Source organism: Epargyreus clarus, unplaced genomic scaffold (assembly GCF_041222505.1).
Source record: "Epargyreus clarus isolate Ecla_fem2 unplaced genomic scaffold, WU_Ecla_fem_2.2 ptg000018l, whole genome shotgun sequence".
Taxonomy (NCBI): domain Eukaryota; kingdom Metazoa; phylum Arthropoda; class Insecta; order Lepidoptera; family Hesperiidae; genus Epargyreus; species Epargyreus clarus.
Window position 1 is genome coordinate 1,015,913 of NW_027332226.1, and position 22,078 is coordinate 1,037,990.

General features: G+C 39.7%; 1 protein-coding gene across 1 annotated transcript in view; it reads left to right on the plus strand.

Moving 5' to 3' along the window:
- Positions 1-22,078, plus strand: part of LOC140749604 (protein peste-like) — a 65,815-nt gene that overhangs the window by 14,514 nt on the left and 29,223 nt on the right. The window contains exon 2 of the mRNA XM_073082709.1: positions 12,670-12,814. Coding sequence (XP_072938810.1) covers positions 12,695-12,814 — 120 coding nt within the window. The 5' untranslated portion in view covers positions 12,670-12,694. The remainder of the gene's footprint in view (positions 1-12,669; positions 12,815-22,078) is intronic.

Consider the following 22,078-nt stretch of genomic DNA (forward strand, 5'->3'; position numbering starts at 1 on the left):
GACACATATCTAAGTATAAGTATAAGTATGTAATGTATATGCCAATAGTAGTGTAACTATACCATAGCAGACCCCTGGCAAATTCATTGAATGGTGCCCTAAGAAATGCTTACAAACACCTTTTTTTCATGCACATTCTTATAAATATCTCAAGAGAATGATGACTAATTTAAACACATTTTGGTAACTTTTGAGTTCATTGCACCTCGGCCTGGGGCCCCATCAGGCCAGAGGGGTTACTACCATCTCTTAAAACAATATTATTTTAATCATACTTTTACTTTTTTGCAGGAAATTTAACTTTTTAAGCAAAATATGACAATTTCAGTTGGTTTTACATAATGGAGAAGCGAAAAATTAATTAGGGTTTAAATTTGTTCAACTGTTTAAGACGGAATATTTTACTGTTTTAAGGAGGAAATAAAACTTTCCTAAACTATGATGATTTATAAAAGATGGTGGTAGGCCCCCAGGAACCCGTGGCATTTTGCCAGTACTCCACCCTATTACGCCACTGATTACAAACTACAGTATACTAGATACATATTAAGATAGTATCAAAAAATATCACGCAAATACCCACACGTGTGGGTAATGCGTATCGTGATTATCATACTTTGTAACAATATATACGACTTTAGATGTAATTCTTAAAAGGTTAGAGCTCAGAGTTGTGTGTATTGATACGGCTTTTGTTACCTTTCCGATTATGTTTATGTAGGACGTAATGCCATTGATAAATATACTAGAAATACCTAAAGTAATTATAGAAGTGACTAGCTGCACAAAGATGTTCAACTAACAGTTCACTAAAATAATTCACTAGCATTAAAAGTAAAACGTACTTAATTTAAAACGAAAATGTTTACGAGGAATGTCAAAAATTAATGTGAAAAAGATAAACCTACAACCCAATTTAATGAAAAAGGAAATAACAAGTATTAACAAGTACCTAAGTTGGCGTAAAATTAATCATCCATATTAACAAGTACCTAAGTTGGCGCAAAGTTAATCATCCATATTAACAAGTACCTAAGTTGGCGTAAAATTAATCATCCATACTAACAAGTACCTAAGTTGGCGCAAAGTTAATCATCCATATTAACAAGTACCTAAGTTGGCGCAATATTAATCATCCAATTTTGTTTTTAAATAACTTTTGCACTAAACAAAAATAGTCATTTTTTGTAAGAGAAATTTTTCCCAGGACTTGTAACTTTTTTTTTCTAATTAGAAGATTTTATATCTGTCAATTGTCTTCCATCAGCGTTGCTAAACTTTTGTGCCCGTTTTATCATATTTTCCACGACTTTCCTTAAGATTTCCGCCGATAACACTTCGCATTCCAGTCGAATTTCCTTAAGGAATTGTCCTTAAGAGCTGCGATTGACCCGTGACTTTAAGTAATTCCAAAGAAGTCGTTGTAAGAGTGGGAGCTCGAACCGCCCGGAAAGCGACCCCGAATAGGACGGCGGTATGCGTAGCGGCATATCGTCGTACATACCAGATGATAAGGCGAGCTTTATGCTCACCAGGGTGGAGCCCGCCGGAGCAACGCGCTTAGAGGACTTGGATTGCGTTCCTTTGAAGATCCCGGAGCCCTGTACCCAACGCCGAGGACGACCACCGGGGGGGTTTTAGTGTGGTAAAAATCCCACATAACTCTGTGTCGCTCCCACTATACCGGGTACCTTTTGAAGGTTTCCCCTTCGTGAACAAAAAAAGGTACACACCCACTGAAAATTATAGTTTTTTTATGACAGGGCAACGTCTGTCCGGCTCTGTTAATTATCGTACCAAACAAAGAACATATTAAGCTTTGCTACTACATTAGTTTATCGCCTTTTCATTACGTCACCGTGTGTTGACATCGCGGCATTTAGCGGCACGTGAGGACAAGCACCTATAAATTAAAGGAACGTTCACGTTAAACGTGCTTCGATTACTACATAATACTAATGCGTAGAAATACCAGGTAGTGTGGATTGAAGGTCAATTTAGGCCGAATATGCGCCTATTCAAAGAGCCAAATGGTTGAAACTCGGCCTCTATCGGACTTCCGAGAATGGAATCCCAGGCATGCATTTCTGATTTTTTTTATTAGTTTATAGGCACGCATTTGGCCTCGATCTCGCCTGATGGTAAGCTTTGATGAGGCGTAAGATGTGCCACGCTTGCCTAGAAGTAGCCTATTCACTCTTGATTTGAAGACTCCTAGATTAGGTATATTTATCGGGAAACACAGAAGCCGGCAGAAAAAGATTTGTCTAAAATGTGTGGTATTAAAAATTTATTAGCACTTTCTTTAACTATCTCAACGCGAGGTAACCTACACGTCTAAGAGTCAACTTGCTTTAGTTAGTTATGTCTGTTCAGGTGGAATTTTGTAATCAACTTTAAATTAGTTTCCGATGAACTACTGACATATAGATAGATTCAGATGACAATTTTTAATATAGGTATCTACTATAAGTGGTATCTCCAATGAAAGACTTGAAGCCTTATGATCTCATATTTACGCCATAAAAATTTTGTTTCTTTTTTCTATTAAGTCTCAAATACAGCGTAACGGCTAATTAATGGGCAGCATTATTTTTCGGCAGTGATAGCCCAGTGGTTAAGAAACTCGGCTTCTCGAGGGGTCCGAGGATCAAATCCCTTTGATTTTTCGAAATTATGTGCGTATTAGAAATTAATTATCACTTGCTATAACGGTGATGGAAAACATCGTGAGGAAACCTGCATACCTGAGAAATTTATAAAAAAAATATCTTAACGGTATGTGAAGTCCACCAATACGCACTTGGTCAGCGCGGTGGACTATGGCCTAATCCTTCTCATTCTGAGAGGAAACCCGTGCCCAGCAGTGGGACAGTAATGGGTTAATGATTATTTTTCGACCGAAAGGTTTTTAAATAAGTATTTTTAAGATTATTTATTTCTATAATGTTACATTTACGCAATAAATTACCTATAATAACAAACCTTACAATATCTACCACGTTTTTTTATTAGAGATTGAATATTGATTTTATTTATTTGAAAATGACGCTCCTGTATGAAATGCAGAATTTAATTCGATTCTATAATATATGCGTTGATCTAAGCGACAGACATTTTTACCGACGTCTATATTTATCTGCTTTTAACTGCATTATCTGTGCATATTTTAAACATTAATTAATTACTACAACTAGTCTTAATGTCATGTATATAATAGGAAAGATAAGCCCCATATAACGTCTGGTTTCCGCAAGTTGATAGTGATTCTAATGAACACGAAAATGGCATCAAAATCTTATGCTGAAGTATAAAATATACATAAATTAAATGTTCTCAATAAAGTAGATCATTATCATACTCATCACCTGTTAAAATTATGACATTTCTATTCTTTTTTATACAGTGACATCTGGCCTTTTGGCCATTTTGCCAATAACAAATATTATTAGATACACCGTTAATAAAATCATACTGCGTAATAGAAAAATATAAGTTGTAAACAACCGTCATAGATCTGATTTGGAATGTTAATTAAATTAATATTTAACGTCGTACTTTGCGTTATTATAGACTACTTCCGCAAATCCTGCAAATTCAATAAATTAATTACTTAATTATAAAATTTCTGAAATATATTTCGGATAAATCGTATATTTATATTTCAAAAATCCGTCAATAAATACGCTCTAAAAGTTGTTTTGATTCAAGGCAAAATGATTAACCAAATTATTACATAAATTGGACAGAAACTTTACCTATGTAATTTGTATCCTCAGAGAGTGACGCAGTCACCATGGGTTTTATCCCAGACCTATAGGTACCTATTTATTTTTGTGGCTGTAAACAAGGAAATAATTAAGGAAATTTTAAAATTACATACGAGTATTAGTATTATATTATCCTATATTATAATTATGGAATTGGTGGAAGTAAATAATTGAAGGTGGTTCGATTCCAGCGGCACCACCCTCACACCTATTTCTGCCTTTTTTTTTTTTTTTTTTGTTGACGAGGGGGAAACCTTCAAAAGGTACCCGACGCCATGGGAGTGACGCCGGGTTATGTGGGATTTTTACCACACTAAAACCCCCCCGGTGGCCGTCCTCAGCGTTTGGTGGAGAACTCCGGGATCTCCAACGGAACACGACCGGAGTCCTCCTAACGCGATGCCCTTTTATCGGGCTCTGCCCTGGGGGGAGCAATTTACGCTCCTCTCACATCCCCAGGTGATTACAGCGATATGCGACCACACAAACCGCTGTCCTTCCCGGGGTCGCTTGCTGGACGGTTTGAGCTCCCACTCTTGCCGCCCGCAACCCCGGAAGCCCCTTTTAGTCGCCTCTTACGACAGGCAAGAGTTACCGTAGCCCTATTCTGGTCCCGGTACTACAGGGACACACCTATTTCTGCCTAATAATAGTGTTAAGCGCTTCTGTGATATGGTTTGAAGGGAGTGGTAAGGGAGACTTAACTTTCCGAGACATTCCAGGTTAATCCTCAGGGGTAGCGGCGCATCTGTGGCCTACCTTAAGTAGGAATCTAATCTTATAATACAGATGTCCACGGGCGGCAGTAGCCACTTACCATCAGGTGGACTGAATTCTCGTCTGGTAGTTTTATATTATAAAAAAAAAAAAAAAAATCTTCTGGCTCCCCTCTTCTGATCGTGATCTCTCTTCGTAACGAGGCAGCTTGGAGTGGCTGCACGTACTTAATACTTCTCCGTACGAAAACCAGCAACAATCGGGACCGATGGCTTAACATCCTCAGAAGCATATCAGCTCGCATTTATGCACTAACCTGTCAACCTTGTACCGCGAAATTTCGCAGTTCAAATTAAAAAACGGGAATAGTCGACTACTCCATTTAATTTTAAAATTGAAATACATTTATTTATCTTTAAATTTTAATTTAGTTCCGATACGGTGCATGGGGGCGCTGTATGAGCGAAACGTAAAAGGTGACCGTTTTCGAGAAAACGTAAAAACTGATACTAAGGGTACCGTTGATACACAAATGGGGCTACACGAGCTATTTACGCTTTGTTTTCACTACGTTCTACATGCGTTCTACTATAACAATGATACACACCGACGGACTGTTTACTTCATTGCGACCTTGACCAAGCGAGCGTGTGCAAGTGCATCATTGCTTGACTCACCATCCACCACGTGTAGATAACACTACCATATATGAAGTGACTAGATTTTTGAAGAGATTCAAGTAGTAAACAAACGTACAGTCCATCTGATGGACTCCTGATGACGGAAAGTTGTCATTGTTGTCTATGTACATCTATGCAACCGACTACAAACAGAACAGCGGTTCACCATGAAGTAAATCATTGAATGAATGCATTGATATTCTGGGGCTAAATTGGTCGCATTTTGTAAATGAGCCGGCATAGCCCACATTCCACTGAAACGCTAGAAGTGCCCTACGGTCCTGGTTCCAAATTATTGGAACCAGTATCGTAGCACTCTACCATACTGGTTCAAAAAACAAATTTTGGACTTCGCGGCGATGGCACCACTGTTGCTTAGGTACTCCTGCTATGTCCCTGTAGTCCCGGGACTAGAATAGGGCTACGGTATCCCCTGCCTGTTGTAAGAGGTGACTAAAAGGGGACTTCCGGGGTTGCGGGCGGCAAGAGTGGGAGCTCTAGCCGTCCAGCAAGTAACTCCGGGAAGGACGGCGGTATATGTGGTCGCATACCGTCGTAAGCACCAGACGGTGTGGGTAAGAATCCCACACAACCCCGTGTCGCTCCCACGACACTGGGTACCTTTTGCAGGTATCCCCCTCGTAAAAAAAAGGTACTCCTGCTATACAAAAGCCATAGGCACTACTCTGTCTAACTTAGTTCGCAAGGATAACATCACATCTGTGACCAAGTTCTGGTAGAATTACAAACCCTATTTGTTACAAGTCTTATTGCAGTTGCCTCTTACCATCAAGTAGATTGCCCGTTTGTTATTCAATTTCATAAAAAATGTAAGCAATCTTTTAGCAAGCCTTATAAGCTGGTTGAGTTCATTCCATCACATCACGCGATCTGCCATTTAACATAGCTTAATATTACATGGCTCCATTCCATTAGAATGTCCCGAGGGTATTTTTTTTTTGCTAACCAGGTTTTGATTAATAGAATTAAACTCAATATAAGTATCTTTTACATAATGAAATTTTGCCATAATTATCTTGTGGTATCTATGAAAACCTTTGATATAGCACGGAAAGTTTCTTGTAATAATTAGTAATTTACTGCATTGTCAAAAGACACATCCTAAAGTCATCATCAACAACCCATTACTGTCCCACTGCTGGGCACGGGTCTCCTCTCATAATGAGAAGGATTAGGCCATAGTCCACCGCGCTGGCCAAGTGCGTATTGGTAGACTTCACATACCTTTGAGATTTTTTTTTTATAAATCTCTCTGGTATGCAGGTTTCCTCACGATGTTTTCCTTCACCGTTTAGCAAGTGATAATTAATTTCTAATACGCACATAACTTTGAAAAATCAGAGGTGCGTGCCTGGGATTTGAACCTCGGACCCCTCGATCGAGAGGCCGCGTTTCTTAACCACTAGGCTATCACTGCTTTTGTTAACCACTAGGCTAAACCCGACCCTAACGTTAAAGTCATAGGAAGCTAATAATGCAAGGGGGTCGAAAATGGCCTGAATTGCTTCGAGAAAACAATGCTACGGCCGTGCCGCTTTTTTATTTTTTTTTGTTCGACTTGCGGAGGCACTGCGGTGCCTCCAGATTTGAATGAAAAAGCGCATAATTGACAATAGATTAAGACAAACTTAACATAACTTTTTTTTGTTCAATCTTGTTTGTATTCTGTGTTAGCGGAGTAATGAAGGGCCTGAAATAATAAATAACGGTATAGGAATTTGGATAGGACTTACTCATAGTTCATACGAACCCTTTTCGTATAAAACGTACCTATCGTCATATTCGTATTACTCATTGCTAGTGTATTTGGATTTGCGATAATAAAAATTAATATATTTTGGATAACACCGGCTGGCAACAGCGATAATTAAATTTAGTACATCTGAGGTCTCGTCGTATTTAATATATTACTTTGTAATGGATTTGGTACTTAAAAATATTAATTCAAATATAATGAAGATTTAATGGAATCCTAATGGAACCTGAAAGAGTTTAACAGTCATATACAAATATATTAAAATAAAAGTATTAATGTCTAATTCATATCCTCGGAAATTAAGACAACGTTACTTGATAAGAAAGATTACTTGTACATTTAATTGTTTACCCTGTAATTAATCTAGTTGGCATGCAGTCCACCTGATGATAAGTGACTTCCCATCGACATCTGTAATCAATCCAAGATAAGATTGAAATGTTATCTGACTTCGGCCACAAGTGTATTGATACCCTGAAGACTAAGTTGGAACGCGTCGTCTAAGTCTTCCTTACACTCTACGAACTAGTCCTTAACAGCGCTTACAGCTGTTATGCGGTAGAAATGGGGATTACGGTGGTGTCTCCGAAGGGAAGCTACAAAGGGCTCTACATTCTAGAAACCTAACTCTATAACTCTTTTTCTTAACATGCTCATGTGTTTTATTTTTTTCATTGGATATAATGAATTTACCATTCATACATATTTTTTTATATAATAAATATAAAAGTAGCGGACAAGTATGCAGTCCACCTGATGGTAAGTGGCTTCTGCTACCCGTGGACATCTGTAACCAACCCCAAATAAGATTAGAGATTCCTGTCTGAGGTTGGCCAGTCAACCCTTAAGGTCTAAGCTAGAATGCCTCAGAACAGTATTTATAAAATCTATATATATATCACAAACTAGGAGAAAATTTGCCGAGGAAATAAAAAACCACCAAATCCTGTGGCTTGACTTATCAAATAATTGGCCAAGTACGAGTCGAACTCGCACATGGAGGCTTCCGTACCACCAAATGTTCATTATTTTTGACTTATTTTTATTCATTTTATTATTTTCAACATTAATTAGTTATATGATACAACAATAGATGAGTTTGGGGTGATGATGAGTGATACTGTGACAGACGGACAGACGGACAGACAGCGAATTCTTAGTAATATGGTTTCGTTTTTACCATTTGGTTACGGAATCCTAAAAATAATTTAAATGTCTGAATATTTTTATTGTTTATAATATTTTATTGTATATGTTAATGGGTCTTAAAGGTTACATAAAATAAAGAAAGGAAGACAAGAAAACATCTCGGAATTAAGCTGCAGGATGTGATTTTAAAACATCGGACAAGTGCAAGTAGAACACGCAAACGAGAGAATCCGTACCAATAAATTTTGAACTTTTTATCTTAGTTTCTAGTGGATGAATATTGAAGAAAATATTCTACCTAAGTTTTACGAGTCAAAAGATGAATCGAAAAACACCATAAAATACCGGTTTGTATAATGAGCGACGAGCCTCCTTTATTTTTAGTTAGTAACCTATATGTTGTTAAAGCCGACATAGTAACACTATCTGTAAAATACTCAAGTGTCTACCTACTATAGTCTGATTCATAATTAGGCGTCCAAAATGTAAACAAAGAAATGTCAGTGTCATAATTCGATCACAGGTATTGCAAACCTTAACAAATTAACAAGAAACGAAAAATTTCAACTAAAAATCAAAAACTCAAAATGAATAATATCAACTACGAAACTTAAAAATGGCGATACAAAAAATGTTTTGGATGCCGATTGTGTGACCATTATCACAATTTAATTTTCACTAATAAATCTTGTTTTTTATTATTATTACTGTATGAAATGAAATTGAGTTAATATAAATATTGGAAAATGTGAATTGATTTTAATTTATTTAGATTATTATTTTAATATCAATGTATTAATTTAATATTGTCAAAAATAAGAAACTGCCATTTGACACATATTTTCTTGATAGGTCAACACTTTTGTTTACATTTTGGACACCTAATTATGAATCGGACTATACGGTTCAAGTAATAGAGCCCTGTAACAGATAGACATACGGATAGGAGCGGTTTAGTATTTATTATCTACACTAATATTATAAAGAGGAAAACTTTGTTTGTTTGTTGGTTGTAATGAATAGGCTCAAAAATTACTGGACCGATTTTAAAAATTCTTTCACCATTTGAAAGCTACATTATCCACGAGTAACATAGGCTATATTTTACATGAAATATATTTGAAAAATAGATTTTGAGGCTGTAAAAAAGTTTGCCGGGTCAGCTAGTATTATATATATTTGAAGTTTACAATAAATAATTCGAATTAGGACATTAGGAACAAAGCAGATTTTGCCTATGCCTCGCCGGCATTGAATTAGAGCTCTTTTCGCAATCACCTTTTTGAAGATTCCCTTGTCGTAGGATTCCGTTTTCACCTTATGGAACCCTAAAAAGGATTCCAGCCAAGTTAACAAAAGTTACTTAGAGTTCTATGATGAAACTCGTGAATTTACTGCGATGGCTCCATTCCGACACCTGTTTGCCTGGCAATAGTATTTATGTGAATTAATTACCATGTCCTAAGACTACGGAATGTGAGTTTCTATTTTTAAATAACTATAATGTCCTTAGGTATACTGTATGTCAGTTTGTCATTAATATTACGTCCGTGAGGTCGCGTTCTAATCTGGTAGTAGTTTAAGAAAAAATATTGTAACTGACCGTAGGCCTATCTAAATATATATAACTCAAAGGTGACTGGCGGACATAGTGATCTATCAACGCACAGCTCAAACCACTGGGCGGATCGGGCTGAAATTTGACATGCAGGTAGATGTTATGACGTAGGCACTCGCTAAGAAAGGATTTTGATCAATTCTACCCCTAAAGGAATAAAATAGGGGATGAAAATATTACTTCGTAACGCGAGCGAAGCCGCGGGCAAAAGCTCGTACAAAATAAATATATTTCATTTAATTTCATTCGATTCTTTTTATGTGGCACGCCTTATAGTCGAAACTTCTGGACGGATTCTGACACATACGTCGTTGGATTCGTCTCAATTGTGGGAATGACTGCAGTTCATTATTTTTAAACAGTTTTTGATTTTATAATAATTACCAATTAGTTCAAAGTCATGAGCAGCGCTGATGCCATGAAAATGTATGTATAGTTGGACCAGTTGTAAATTGTGAATAAGTTAACATCTCTTGTTTTTGCATACTTATGAGTGCAGATGTTTTATTCATTGGAAAAATTGGGATTAGTCGGCCACGCGGCCCCAAGAAGTCAGGACGTGTTGTGATGACAAATAATAAAAGCTGCGATACTCATTATGGTCTGTCGAAGTAAGTGTCAGTGTTTTGTGTTGTGGCATTGTTTGTTGATAACTTTGAAGTTGTTTGTCTGCGTGTCTGTTTGTAGATTTTTTTTTTATTTATTTACTCTTTATTGACCATGTTAAAAACAGTGTGGTGCAAAAGGCGGACTTAATGCTAAATAGTATTTTCTCCCAGTCAACCTTAGGGATGTGCAGAAAAATTGAATTGAAAAATTATTGCTAACTTTCCAACATTTTTATAAATTTGGGGTAGCAAATGAGCTGGCAGTTCACCTGATTTTCTTGTAATATTGGTGTAGCAGACGGACATGCAGTCCACCTGATGGTAAGTGGTTACTGCCGCCCATTACTTTAAGATTAGTTTCCTACCTGGGGTCGGCCACAGGTGCGTCACCACCCCTAAAGACTAAGTTTGTATGCCTCGGAAAGAAATGACTCCTTTACCACACCCTTCAAACCATAACACAGCGGCGCTTAACACTGCTGTTATTCGGCAGAAATAGGTGTGGCGGTGGTGCCGCCGGAGTCGAACCACAAAGGTTTCTACCACCTTCGAAGCATTTATCAATAGGTTGTTTTTACCTTTTATTACCTGTCCAATGGTGACTCCATATACATATTAATGAGTGGTTCTGCTGGTTTGACGGCCATAATATTTGTATAATAAATCACAATACAAAATCGATTTAAAGTATCGAATATCCGATGAAATCCGATCATTCAATTAGCCGAGGGCAAAATCGTATTATATAGCTGAATGGAGATCGTAGAGTATCGATGTACAAGTTATGGGGCAGAAAAAACGATAAAGTACAAAGTATTTGTTATTTACTTACTAAATATACGTTTTGAATAAGAGTGAGGTGTGAGGTTCGAGTCCCGGGGTCGCCTCTTATATTTTAAAGTTATACCTGTTTTAGAAATAAATTATTACTTAAACTGTCAAAGAAAACATTGTGAAATAAATACCTAACCTACACCCAAGAGTTCTCAATGTTGTGTAAAGTTTAATCAACCCGTACTTGACCAGCGCGGTGGACGATGGCCTAACCTAACCTAACCTAAACCTGACGGCCTGTGAGTAGACCCGTGCCCAACAGAGGGTCATTATTATGTTAACAACGGATTTTTTAAACAATATTTACCCTTTACAGAATGTTTGGAGTTTGATTAACACTTTGTTTTTCTTATAACGGAATTCCTTTTAATTTGCTACAATTAGTTACTGTATGTTGACGTTGTCCAATTAGAGTTGGGGAATTCTGTCAACGACCTCATTTAGTTGTACGACTAAGGTCTATAACTAGCTAATACAATTATTTCTATTTTTACTTTGGTGGTTAACTTATATAATGAATTTCGCTGTGATTTTTTCTATTTATTTCCATTTAATTCAGACATAGTCCATATTTTGTTAGTATTTACATTGCACTTGAAAACCTATATTAGTAGAATTTATCATAATTCAAAAGAAACAAGAAATAATAATAATAAATAGCAAAGAGAACAATAAAACTAAAATTATTTTTTACGCCACATTCCCATGGAGTTCACATGCACATTACATTTTACATTTATTCGTTTTAATAAGGACTTTTTTATTATAGAAGTAAGAGCAAGTGGCATCTGTCGCTCATGGATATCTGTAATCTACCTCACACAAGATAAGAGTCCCATCTGAAGTCAGCCACAGATAACAGTCAAACCCTTGAGGCTAATTTTTTTAACATCGGGTTGGTTAGTGTGTGTAGTACCTACCGTGAATAGATAAGTCTACGAATTTTTGATCTTGCATATGATCCCGTCAGTATAGAGTAAAAGAAAAGTTCGGAGTTTGAACGCTTCGCATATATATTTTTTTTTATAATATGGGATTAGCAGACGAGCATGAGTCCACCTGATGGTAAGTGGATACTGCCGCCCATGGACATCAGTAATCAACCAATAAGATTAGATATTCCTACCTGAGGTCGGTCACAGACGCGCCGCTATCCCTAAGGACTAAACTAGAACGCCTCGGAAAAGTATTTCTCTCCATACCAAGCATTACCACACTCTACGAAACGGAAGGCAGCAGCAACACCGTTGTTATGAGGCAGAAATAGGTGTGTCTGTGATGCATCTGGATTTAAACCCAGTGTTATACCATTTTAATTTTTTATAACGATGTGGACAGGTCCAGCGCGATCCCGTGCGGCGGGATGCGCGGGCGCACGCCGCGCTGCCGGCGGGCGGTGACCGCGGTGGCCGCGCTGTGCACCGTCGCCGCGCTCGTCACCGCCTTCACATGGAACGCCATCTTTGAAGCCGCACTCTCTTCGGTGAGTCTAGCCTTTTTATAACGATGTGGACAGGTCCGGCGCGATCCCGTGCGGCGGGATGCGCGGGCGCACGCCGCGCTGCCGGCGGGCGGTGACCGCGGTGGCCGCGCTGTTCACCGTCGCCGCGCTCGTCACCGCCTTCACATGGAACGCCATCTTTGAAGCCGCACTCTCTTCGGTGAGTCTAGCCTTTTTATAACGATGTGGACAGGTCCGGCGCGATCCCGTGCGGCGGGATGCGCGGGCGCACGCCGCGCTGCCGGCGGGCGGTGACCGCGGTGGCCGCGCTGTGCACCGTCGCCGCGCTCGTCACCGCCTTCACATGGAACGCCATCTTTGAAGCCGCTCTCTCTTCGGTGAGTCTAGCCTTTTTATAATGATGTGGTCAGGTGCGGCGCGATCCCGTGCGGCAGACGCTCGTCACCGCCTTCACATGGAACGCCATCTTTGAAGCCGCTCTCTCTTCGGTGAGTCTAGCCTTTTTATAATGATGTGGTCAGGTGCGGCGCGATCCCGTGCGGCAGTCGCTCGTCACCGCCTTCACATGGAACGCCATCTTTGAAGCCGCACTCTCTTCGGTGAGTCTAGCCTTTTTATAATGATGTGGTCAGGTGCGGCGCGATCCCGTGCGGCAGTCGCTCGTCACCGCCTTCACATGGAACGCCATCTTTGAAGCCGCACTCTCTTCGGTGAGTCTAGCCTTTTTATAATGATGTGGTCAGGTGCGGCGCGATCCCGTGCGGCAGGCGCTCGTCACCGCCTTCACATGGAACGCCATCTTTGAAGCCGCACTCTCTTCGGTGAGTCTAGCCTTTTTATAATGATGTGGTCAGGTGCGGCGCGATCCCGTGCGGCAGACGCTCGTCACCGCCTTCACATGGAACGCCATCTTTGAAGCCACATTCTCTTCGGTGAGTTTAGCCGTTTTTTATAATGATGTGGTCAGGTCCGGCGCGATCCCGTGCGGCAGGCGCTCGTCACCGCCTTCACATGGAACGCCATCTTTGAAGCCGCACTCTCTTCGGTGAGTCTAGCCTTTTTATAATGATGTGGTCAGGTGCGGCGCGATCCCGTGCGGCAGTCGCTCGTCACCGCCTTCACATGGAACGCCATCTTTGAAGCCGCACTCTCTTCGGTAAGTCTAGCCTTCTTTTATAATGACGATCAGGTGCGGTGCGATCCCGTACGGCAGGCACTCGTCACCGCCTTCACATGGAACGCCATCTTTGAAGCCGCACTCTCTTCGGTAAGTCTAGCCTTTTTATAATGATGTGGTCAGGTCCGGCGCATCCCGTGCGGCAGGCGCTCGTTACCACCTTCACATGGAACGCCATCTTTGAAGCCGCACTCTCTTCGGTAAGTCTAGCCTTTTTATAATGATGTGGTCAGGTCCTGCGCGTCCCGTGCGGCGGACGCTCATCCGCACCTTCACATGGAACGCCATCTTTGAAGCCGCACTCTCTTCGGTAAGTCTAGCCTTTTTATAATGATGTGGTCAGGTCCGGCGCATCCCGTGCGGCAGGCGCTCGTTACCACCTTCACATGGAACGCCATCTTTGAAGCCGCACTCTCTTCGGTAAGTCTAGCCTTTTTATAATGATGTGGTCAGGTCCGGCGCGTCCCGTGCGGCGGACGCTCATCCGCACCTTCACATGGAACGCCATCTTTGAAGCCGCACTCTCTTCGGTTAGTCTAGCCTTCTTTTATAATGACGATCAGGTGCGGTGCGATCCCGTACGGCAGGCACTCGTCACCGCCTTCACATGGAACGCCATCTTTGAAGCCGCTCTCTCTTCGGTGAGTCTAGCCTTCTTATAATGATGTGGTCAGGTCCGGCCCGTCCCGTGCGGCAGGCGCTCGTCACCGCCTTCACATGGAACGCCATCTTTGAAGCCGCACTCTCTTCGGTGAGTCTAGCCTTTTTATGATTCCGTATCCAAAGGGTAAAAACGGAACCCTATTACTAGGACTCCGCTGTGTGTCCGTCTGTCACAGAGCTTTATCTCCAAAACCGCAATAGGTAGACCCTTGATTTTTTTACAGAAGATGCATAACGGTGGCCGCTATAACAACAAATACTATAAAAATGGAGTAAAGTAAATGGGGGTCTCCATACAACAAACCGGTATTTTTCGGCATTTTTGATCTAATTGTTAAACCGTACTAGGAACACAGTTGAAATATTTTACAAACCGTTTACTAATATAACTGGTCCGCAGGTTATTTCATACGTTGTCCCTGTAGTCCCGGGACTAGAATAGGGCTACGGTATCCCCTGCCTGTCGTAAAAGGCGACTAAAAGGGGGCTTCCGGGATTGCGGGCGGCAAGAGTAGGAGCTCGAACTGACCAATAAGCAATCCCGGGAAGGACGGCGGTGTGTGTGGCCGCATACCGTCGTAAACACCAGGTGTGCGGGAGGAGCGTAAATTGCACCCCCAAGGGCAGAGCCCGATAGGGGCATCGCGCTCGGAGGACTCCGGTTGTGTTCCATCGGAGATCCCGGAGTTCTTCACCAAGCGCTGAGGACGGCTACCGGGGGGTTTTTAGTGCGGTAAAAGTCCCACATAACCCAGCGTCGCTCCCACGTCGTCGGGTACCTTTTGAAGGTTTCCCCCTCGTAAACAAAAAAAAAAGGTTATTTCATACGAGCAACTACTTGTATGACAAATAATTAATGACGGTAACGTAAACGTAACGTAGACGTAAAACGGTAGAAAAGGGAGCAAGAATAGAAAACAGCATACAAAAAGAACCACTTACTGTTAAAACAGTAGATATGGTAACACTGAGTTTTATTCAGTAACGTGGCTGTTAACAGGATAAACATTTTTTGAGCAATTTCTTTTGGACGCCAGTAACGCATATTCTAATTTGATATAAGTATATGGTAATGTACTACTTTCTACAACTGATTTTGTTAAGCAGGTAAAGATTAAAAACTCGAATAATGATATCCTAAGTTATATGTAAGTTATTTAAAACAAAACCTTTGCTTCACGCCATTCTTCATATAAAATAATCAGCTTTAAAGAAAGTGGATACGAATGTATATACGAGTATTTCTAATAATAACTTGCACTTTACATTTTTTTTATAATATAGGAGTAGCCGACGAGCATGCAGTCAACCTGATGTTAAGTGGCTACTGCCGCCCATGGACATCTGTAATCAACCCCAGATAGGATTAGATATTCCTACCTGAGGTCGGCCACAGATGCGCCGCTACCCCTTTTTTTTTTTTTTTTTTTTTTTTTTTGTTTTCGAGGAGGAAACCTTCGAAAGGTACCCGGTGCCGTGGGAGCGACACAGAGTTATGTGGGATTCTTACCGCACTAAAACCCCCCCGGTGGCCGTCCTCGGCGCTGCGTAAAGGACTCCGGGATCTCCAGAGGAACGCAACCGGAGTCCTCTTAGCGCGTTGCCCCGTCGGGCTCCGTCCAGGTGAGCATGCCGCTCGCCGCACCGTCTGTTGTACACGACGGTATGCGACCACACATACCGCCGTCCTTCCCGGGGTTGCTGGCCGGGGCGCCGCTACCCCTAAGGACCAAGCTAGAACGCCTCGGAAAAGTCTGTCTCCCTTACCACACCCTTCAAACCAGAGCACAGCAGCGCATAACACTGCTGCTATTAGGTAGAAATAGGTGTGGTGGTGGTGCCGCCGCAGTCGAACCACAAAGGGTTCTACCACCTTTAGAACCTTCATACATATATAATATGTGCTTGCACTGCTCAATTTTTCGTATTAGATAAGCTATTTTTCTAAAATTAGGATAAAAACATAATTTGTATGCATGATCGTGCGAATTGTTGCAACATATTACATTTGATGACATATTGCAAAGATGACGGCATTTGAATTCTTCTGGTTTATTTCATATTATTGTGAAATAGTACCTTTATTTATTTACTATATTTATTCGTTTAGTTGCTAGAAGAATACTATAATAATATTAGTTTTATTAAGGCAGCTATATATTTTACAAAACTGTCAGCGTCACCTCTATTATAAGAACAAAGTAGTATTTATAATATCACTAATAGAGCCTGCGACTTCGCCCGCGTTTAAAAAATAACATGACATAGATACATATAACTGAAAATGTGTACCATCATTGGAATTCGCCATTTGCCGAAAATTGGTCAAACCACATGATCAAATGCACAGTTTACGATCCTATAAAAGACATAAAGACAAACATTCATTTATATATATTAATAACATAAACTATTTTATTGGTCCAATTTACAACTTTTATTATTCCCGCGTAAAATGGTAAAGCCCCGTCCTTACGCTTGGCAAACAATGGTAAACAGCTAACAACAAACAGCAAACACGTACATGTGGATGGGTGTTTGTATGTGTTTGCCTGTTCTTGTTTGTGTTCACCACTGTTCGGGGTCGGTGTCGATTTTTCTTCACAGATCAAAGCCTGTTCGCGGTGTTTTCATACGTTTGTTAAACGTTCAGTACGGTAAACCTTGTACGATTATGTATGTTACGTAAATATTACTAACCTTTTAATATAAATAAACTTGTAAATATTACTAACCTTGTACGATTTTTGTGAATTTTTATCATCCACCATCGCCTTCTTATTTTGAGTTCATTTTGTTTAAGTTTAAAAAAAAAGTCAAACCGAAAGTGACAGCTGCCAAAAGCTCGTTGTCCGCCATATTTGCTGTTCCACAAAATACTAACACGTTTGTTAAGCGTGAGGATGACTGTTTGTGTTTGATGATTGTGGTCGATGTTTGGAACTTTGTTTGTGTTTGTGGCATACACCAAGCGTATGGACGGGGCATAAAATACAAATCTCGCGCCAAGCGCGTCCTTTTTCTTTTTTTTTATGCTAATGCCATAGATTAGTAAAGATTACTCAACAAGAAAATGTACCCAGTTTTGAAAACTGAAATAGTTGCGTAAGCAAGTTTTGCCACGTCTCCGTGCTAAAATGTCCCTAAAATATTTGAAATAATTATTTATTTATTATGAAAATTACGCAATATTGGTTATTTATTCGTAAATTTTCTCTAAAAATGTTTTTATTTGTCAAGAATTCAAAAAAAGGACATACTAATAAGCCGTTTGTGGCTTCATTCAATTTCAAGGCGGCGAAGTATATCTACTAATCTATGGCTAATGCTTACAATCGTATAATCCATACAGCCAGTGACATAATTATAAAAATAATATATTCGAATTTATTTCTAATTACAACTTCTAAATTTGCATGCCTTGACAGGTGGAACTTGGCGAACTTATATACTTTTTACTGTTATTTTATGTCTTACCCATGTTCTTGCAAATAAATACATTTGAATTTGAATTTGAATTTAATTTACATTATTTTCTAAAAATTCTTGCTACGGATGAAAATTATTTTATAGATTAAAATTTAAAATTTATTAAAACAATAACTATCCACTAGCTAACAATATTTTGATAACGTTCCGTTTTCCCTAATACATATACCTACTCGTGTAATATTCATTATTTTGATAGATTATAACTAATAAATTTCGGCGGCGACAAATTTAATTACGCCAACATGTGTTATTGAAAACAGTGTCTAGTATGTCTACGGCTTCACGGGATTTTGTTAAACCTTTGTATCGTAAATGATGTTATTTCAGGGTTTCCATAAATTATTAAATTATTAACATTAATTGATTAATTTTAACTCACTAATTAGATGTGTTTGGAGGTGGTAGAACCCTTTGCGGTTTCGACTCCTGCGGCGCCACCGCCACACCTATTTCTACCTCATAATATAATGTTAAGCGCTGCTGTCTTCAGGCATAACGGGTGTGGTAAGGGGACATAAGTGATTTTCCGAGGCTTACCCCTCCCGAGGCGTCCCAGCTTAGCCCTCAGATATGTTCGAGTGTTTTCTATAATTTTGCCCCTAAGTTTTCCATTTGTTTATTAATACATCATTATTATAGAGTTGGCATAATTCATGTTTTATATATATATTTTTTAAATGCTATGATAAACGAGATATTTTCACGATTTGCCAGGTGCGCAGGTTTCATCGCGATATTTGCTTCGTCGTTAAAGCAAATGGTAATTAATTTATATTATAGATACATTAAACATATTTTTAATTGCATTCACAAAAACAAAATGTAAAAAAAAAATTGCCACCTTTGCGCTTTAATTAATAAATAAATTATAAATGTAATTTATTCATAGAGGATAGATATTCAATTAAAAGCTTAACATTATGTTTTTATAAATAAGCACTAAAATGTATCAAATATTATGCAGTCTGATATCTTTATTGCAAAAGATATCACTGCATAGGTGCTATTTACCGATTTCATTGTAAAAGGTTATCTTGTAATAATTAATTTAACAGTCATTTGTATGTTATGATAGTTGTTTATAGTTTCCGAAATTATATAAATAATAAGGTTGCAGCGAATTCACAAAAAAAATAAGTCAAAAAATTTGTGATAGGAAACCACACCCGTTTTTGAAAACATCGAATAATACGAGTTACCCCATCGGACCGTAAATTTTCAGGAGTTTATTTTTTCAAGAACATACGGGTAACAACTTATCCACGATTAAGCATGTTTCAATATTTGCATTGAGTCTTTCTTTTTTGGTAATGCATAAAATAAATTAATATTGAAATAATGTCCTTACACTGATGTGTAAAGTAAATAAGTCTGGCTATCGTAAGAGGCGATAAGAAGGGGGCTCCCGGGATTGCCGCGAAAGTTAAAGCTCGAAAGTCGAGTCGCCCAGCTAGCATCCCCGGGAAACAGGACAACCCACAGACGGACAGACAGGACGGGGAACAGGGATGTGTGGCACCCGTAAAATGTAGGGGATGAGCGTAAAGCTCTCTCCGGTTTCTTTTTATAATATAGGGGTAGGGGACGAACATGCAGTCCACCTGATCGTAGTACTCATTTCTACTGCCGCCCATGGACATCTGTAATCAACCCCACGACTAAGCTGGAACGCTCGGAAAAGTATGTCTCCGTTACCACACCCTTTCAACACACAGGAGCGCTTAACACTACTGTTATCAGGTTGCTTTCCGGTGGAGATCCTGGAGTCCTCTACGTAACGCTGAGGATGGCCACTAAGGCTTTCAATCGTAAAAATCCCACATAATCCGGAAACGCTCACTCGATTCCGGGGTGGCTTTTGTAGGTCGAAAAAGTATACAAGTTTAAAAGTATATTTTTGTGTTTTTTACAAATCTTATAGATATAGATAATATCTGATGAAGATAATATCGGATATCCATTTGCCGCATTAATACGGATCTCAAAATTGACATTGACTATGATCAACGGTCAAGTATTTTCACAAGTGATAAAAATTCAATGACAAAATGTTGGACTCTTAGGTATGTGGTGCAGTTTTATAAATATTTTAAGATAATTTATATTAATATGTAGTTTACTGGTTAAGAAAAACTAATTCTAGATTAACACCGAAGGTATCAAATCAAATCAATACCTATTCTTCCCTTAAAAGGGTGTAGAAAGATAGACATACTTATCAGAGGCCTTGCACCTTAGTCCTCAGAAATAGCAACACACCTGCCTTCATGAATAACCCTTATCCTACATTGAGTTGTTTACACATAGGCGACAATGACTACTTACAACCAGCTGGACTGCATCGATTGCTATTTCAATCTTATAGGCCAAATAATTATCATAGAAATAATAGTCCGACTGCTTAAAAGGATAAAAACAGGGAATTTTATGTAACACCAACATTTTCGATGAATTCAACGACACCTCATACATTGAACTCCGTCGAGCCATTTGGACTAAAGGACGTGCCAAACGTCATCATCATCCATCATCATCAACCCATTACTGTCCCTCTGCTGGGCACGGATCTCCTCTCAGAATGAGAAGAGTATTCACATTGGTACAATCAAACGAACTTGGGACTTAGTTATTTATCGCGCATCAATTCAACCTTGGCTGACAATGGGTTCCAATCAAAACGGGATAAGCCATCAATAACCAATAATTGAACCGAACAGCTGGTCAAATACGCGGGATTTTCAATCATTCGCGTGGACTGTGTAATTGAATAGACTCCGAGTTGGAACTGTTTATCTGTTAGTCACTGTACATTTAGTTTGTAGGGTTCCGTACACAAAGGGTAAAACGGAACCTTGATAAAACAATAAGAAAACCTTCTCCATAAGGAAACATCTTGTGAAGTGGCGGTAGATGTAACTACATGTTGATATTTAAAAATTGTTCAGTAAAGAACCTATTTTAAAAAAAGATAAATGATTTGATTTGAACATGCTTTGATGTTGTACCGATAGCTCTAGGCTTTTTTTGAAATTCGACTACCCAGACGGGGATAACATGTTAGAATTTCATTCGAATCCAGGCCTTCTCTGATTTTCAAAGTTATGTGTTAATTAGAATTTAATATTACTGTATGTTATTAGACATCCTGAGAAACATACATGTCTGTCAATTCTTATAAAAGTTTTTAAGTAAAGGTATAAAAAGTCAATTCGTCAAGTCACCAGCATGTGGACTATGGCCTAATCCATCAGAGAGGAGACCTGTGCCCCAGTGGGATAATAATGAATTGACGATAGGAATTATTTTGGTAAAACATTCGTGAAAAAAACTTAAAGAAGTAAATTATGTACAAAATGGTATAAAAAATAAGCAAAAATAAATACTCAAAGGTCTAAATACCCATTTTTTAATTAGGTAAAGTATTTACAAATAACTTGTGTTCTAATTAGACGTAGGTATTAATACTCTTTATAGGTGTAATCCTATATGCCGCAGTTCAATTCTCGCGGATTAAATTTTTGACGTCAATTCTTCATTAATTAACGATAATTAACAAACGGTCCCGTTTGACGTAATTGTCAATTAAATTCTTATAAAAGTTCAGTTAAGTAGGTACCTACTTACCACTTTTTTTTTTTTTTTTTTGGTTACGAGGGGGAAACCTTCAAAAGGTACCCTATGCCGTGGGAGCGGCACGGGGTTATGTGGGATTCTTACCGCACTAAAACCCCCCCGGTGGCCGTCCTCGGCGCTGCGTAGAGAACTCCGGGATCTCCAAAGGAACGCAACCGGAGTCCTCTTAGCGCGTTGCCCCATCGGGCTCTGCTCAGGTGAGCTTGACGCTCGCCACACCGTCTGGTGGGCACGACGGTATGCGGCCACACATACCGCCGTCCTTCCCGGGGTCACTAGCCGGGCAGTTCGAGCTCCCACTCTTGCCGCCCGCAACCCCGGAAGCCCCTTTTAGTCGCCTCTTACGACAGGCAGGGGATACCGTAGCCCTATTCTGGTCCCGGAACTACAGGGACACCGCGCCGGTGGACGTTATCTACGCCCGCGGCGACTCCTCCTCCGAGCGGGTTCAGCGCGCTCCCTAGCTCGCTCGGCGTCTTCCTTCGCGGACATGACTAT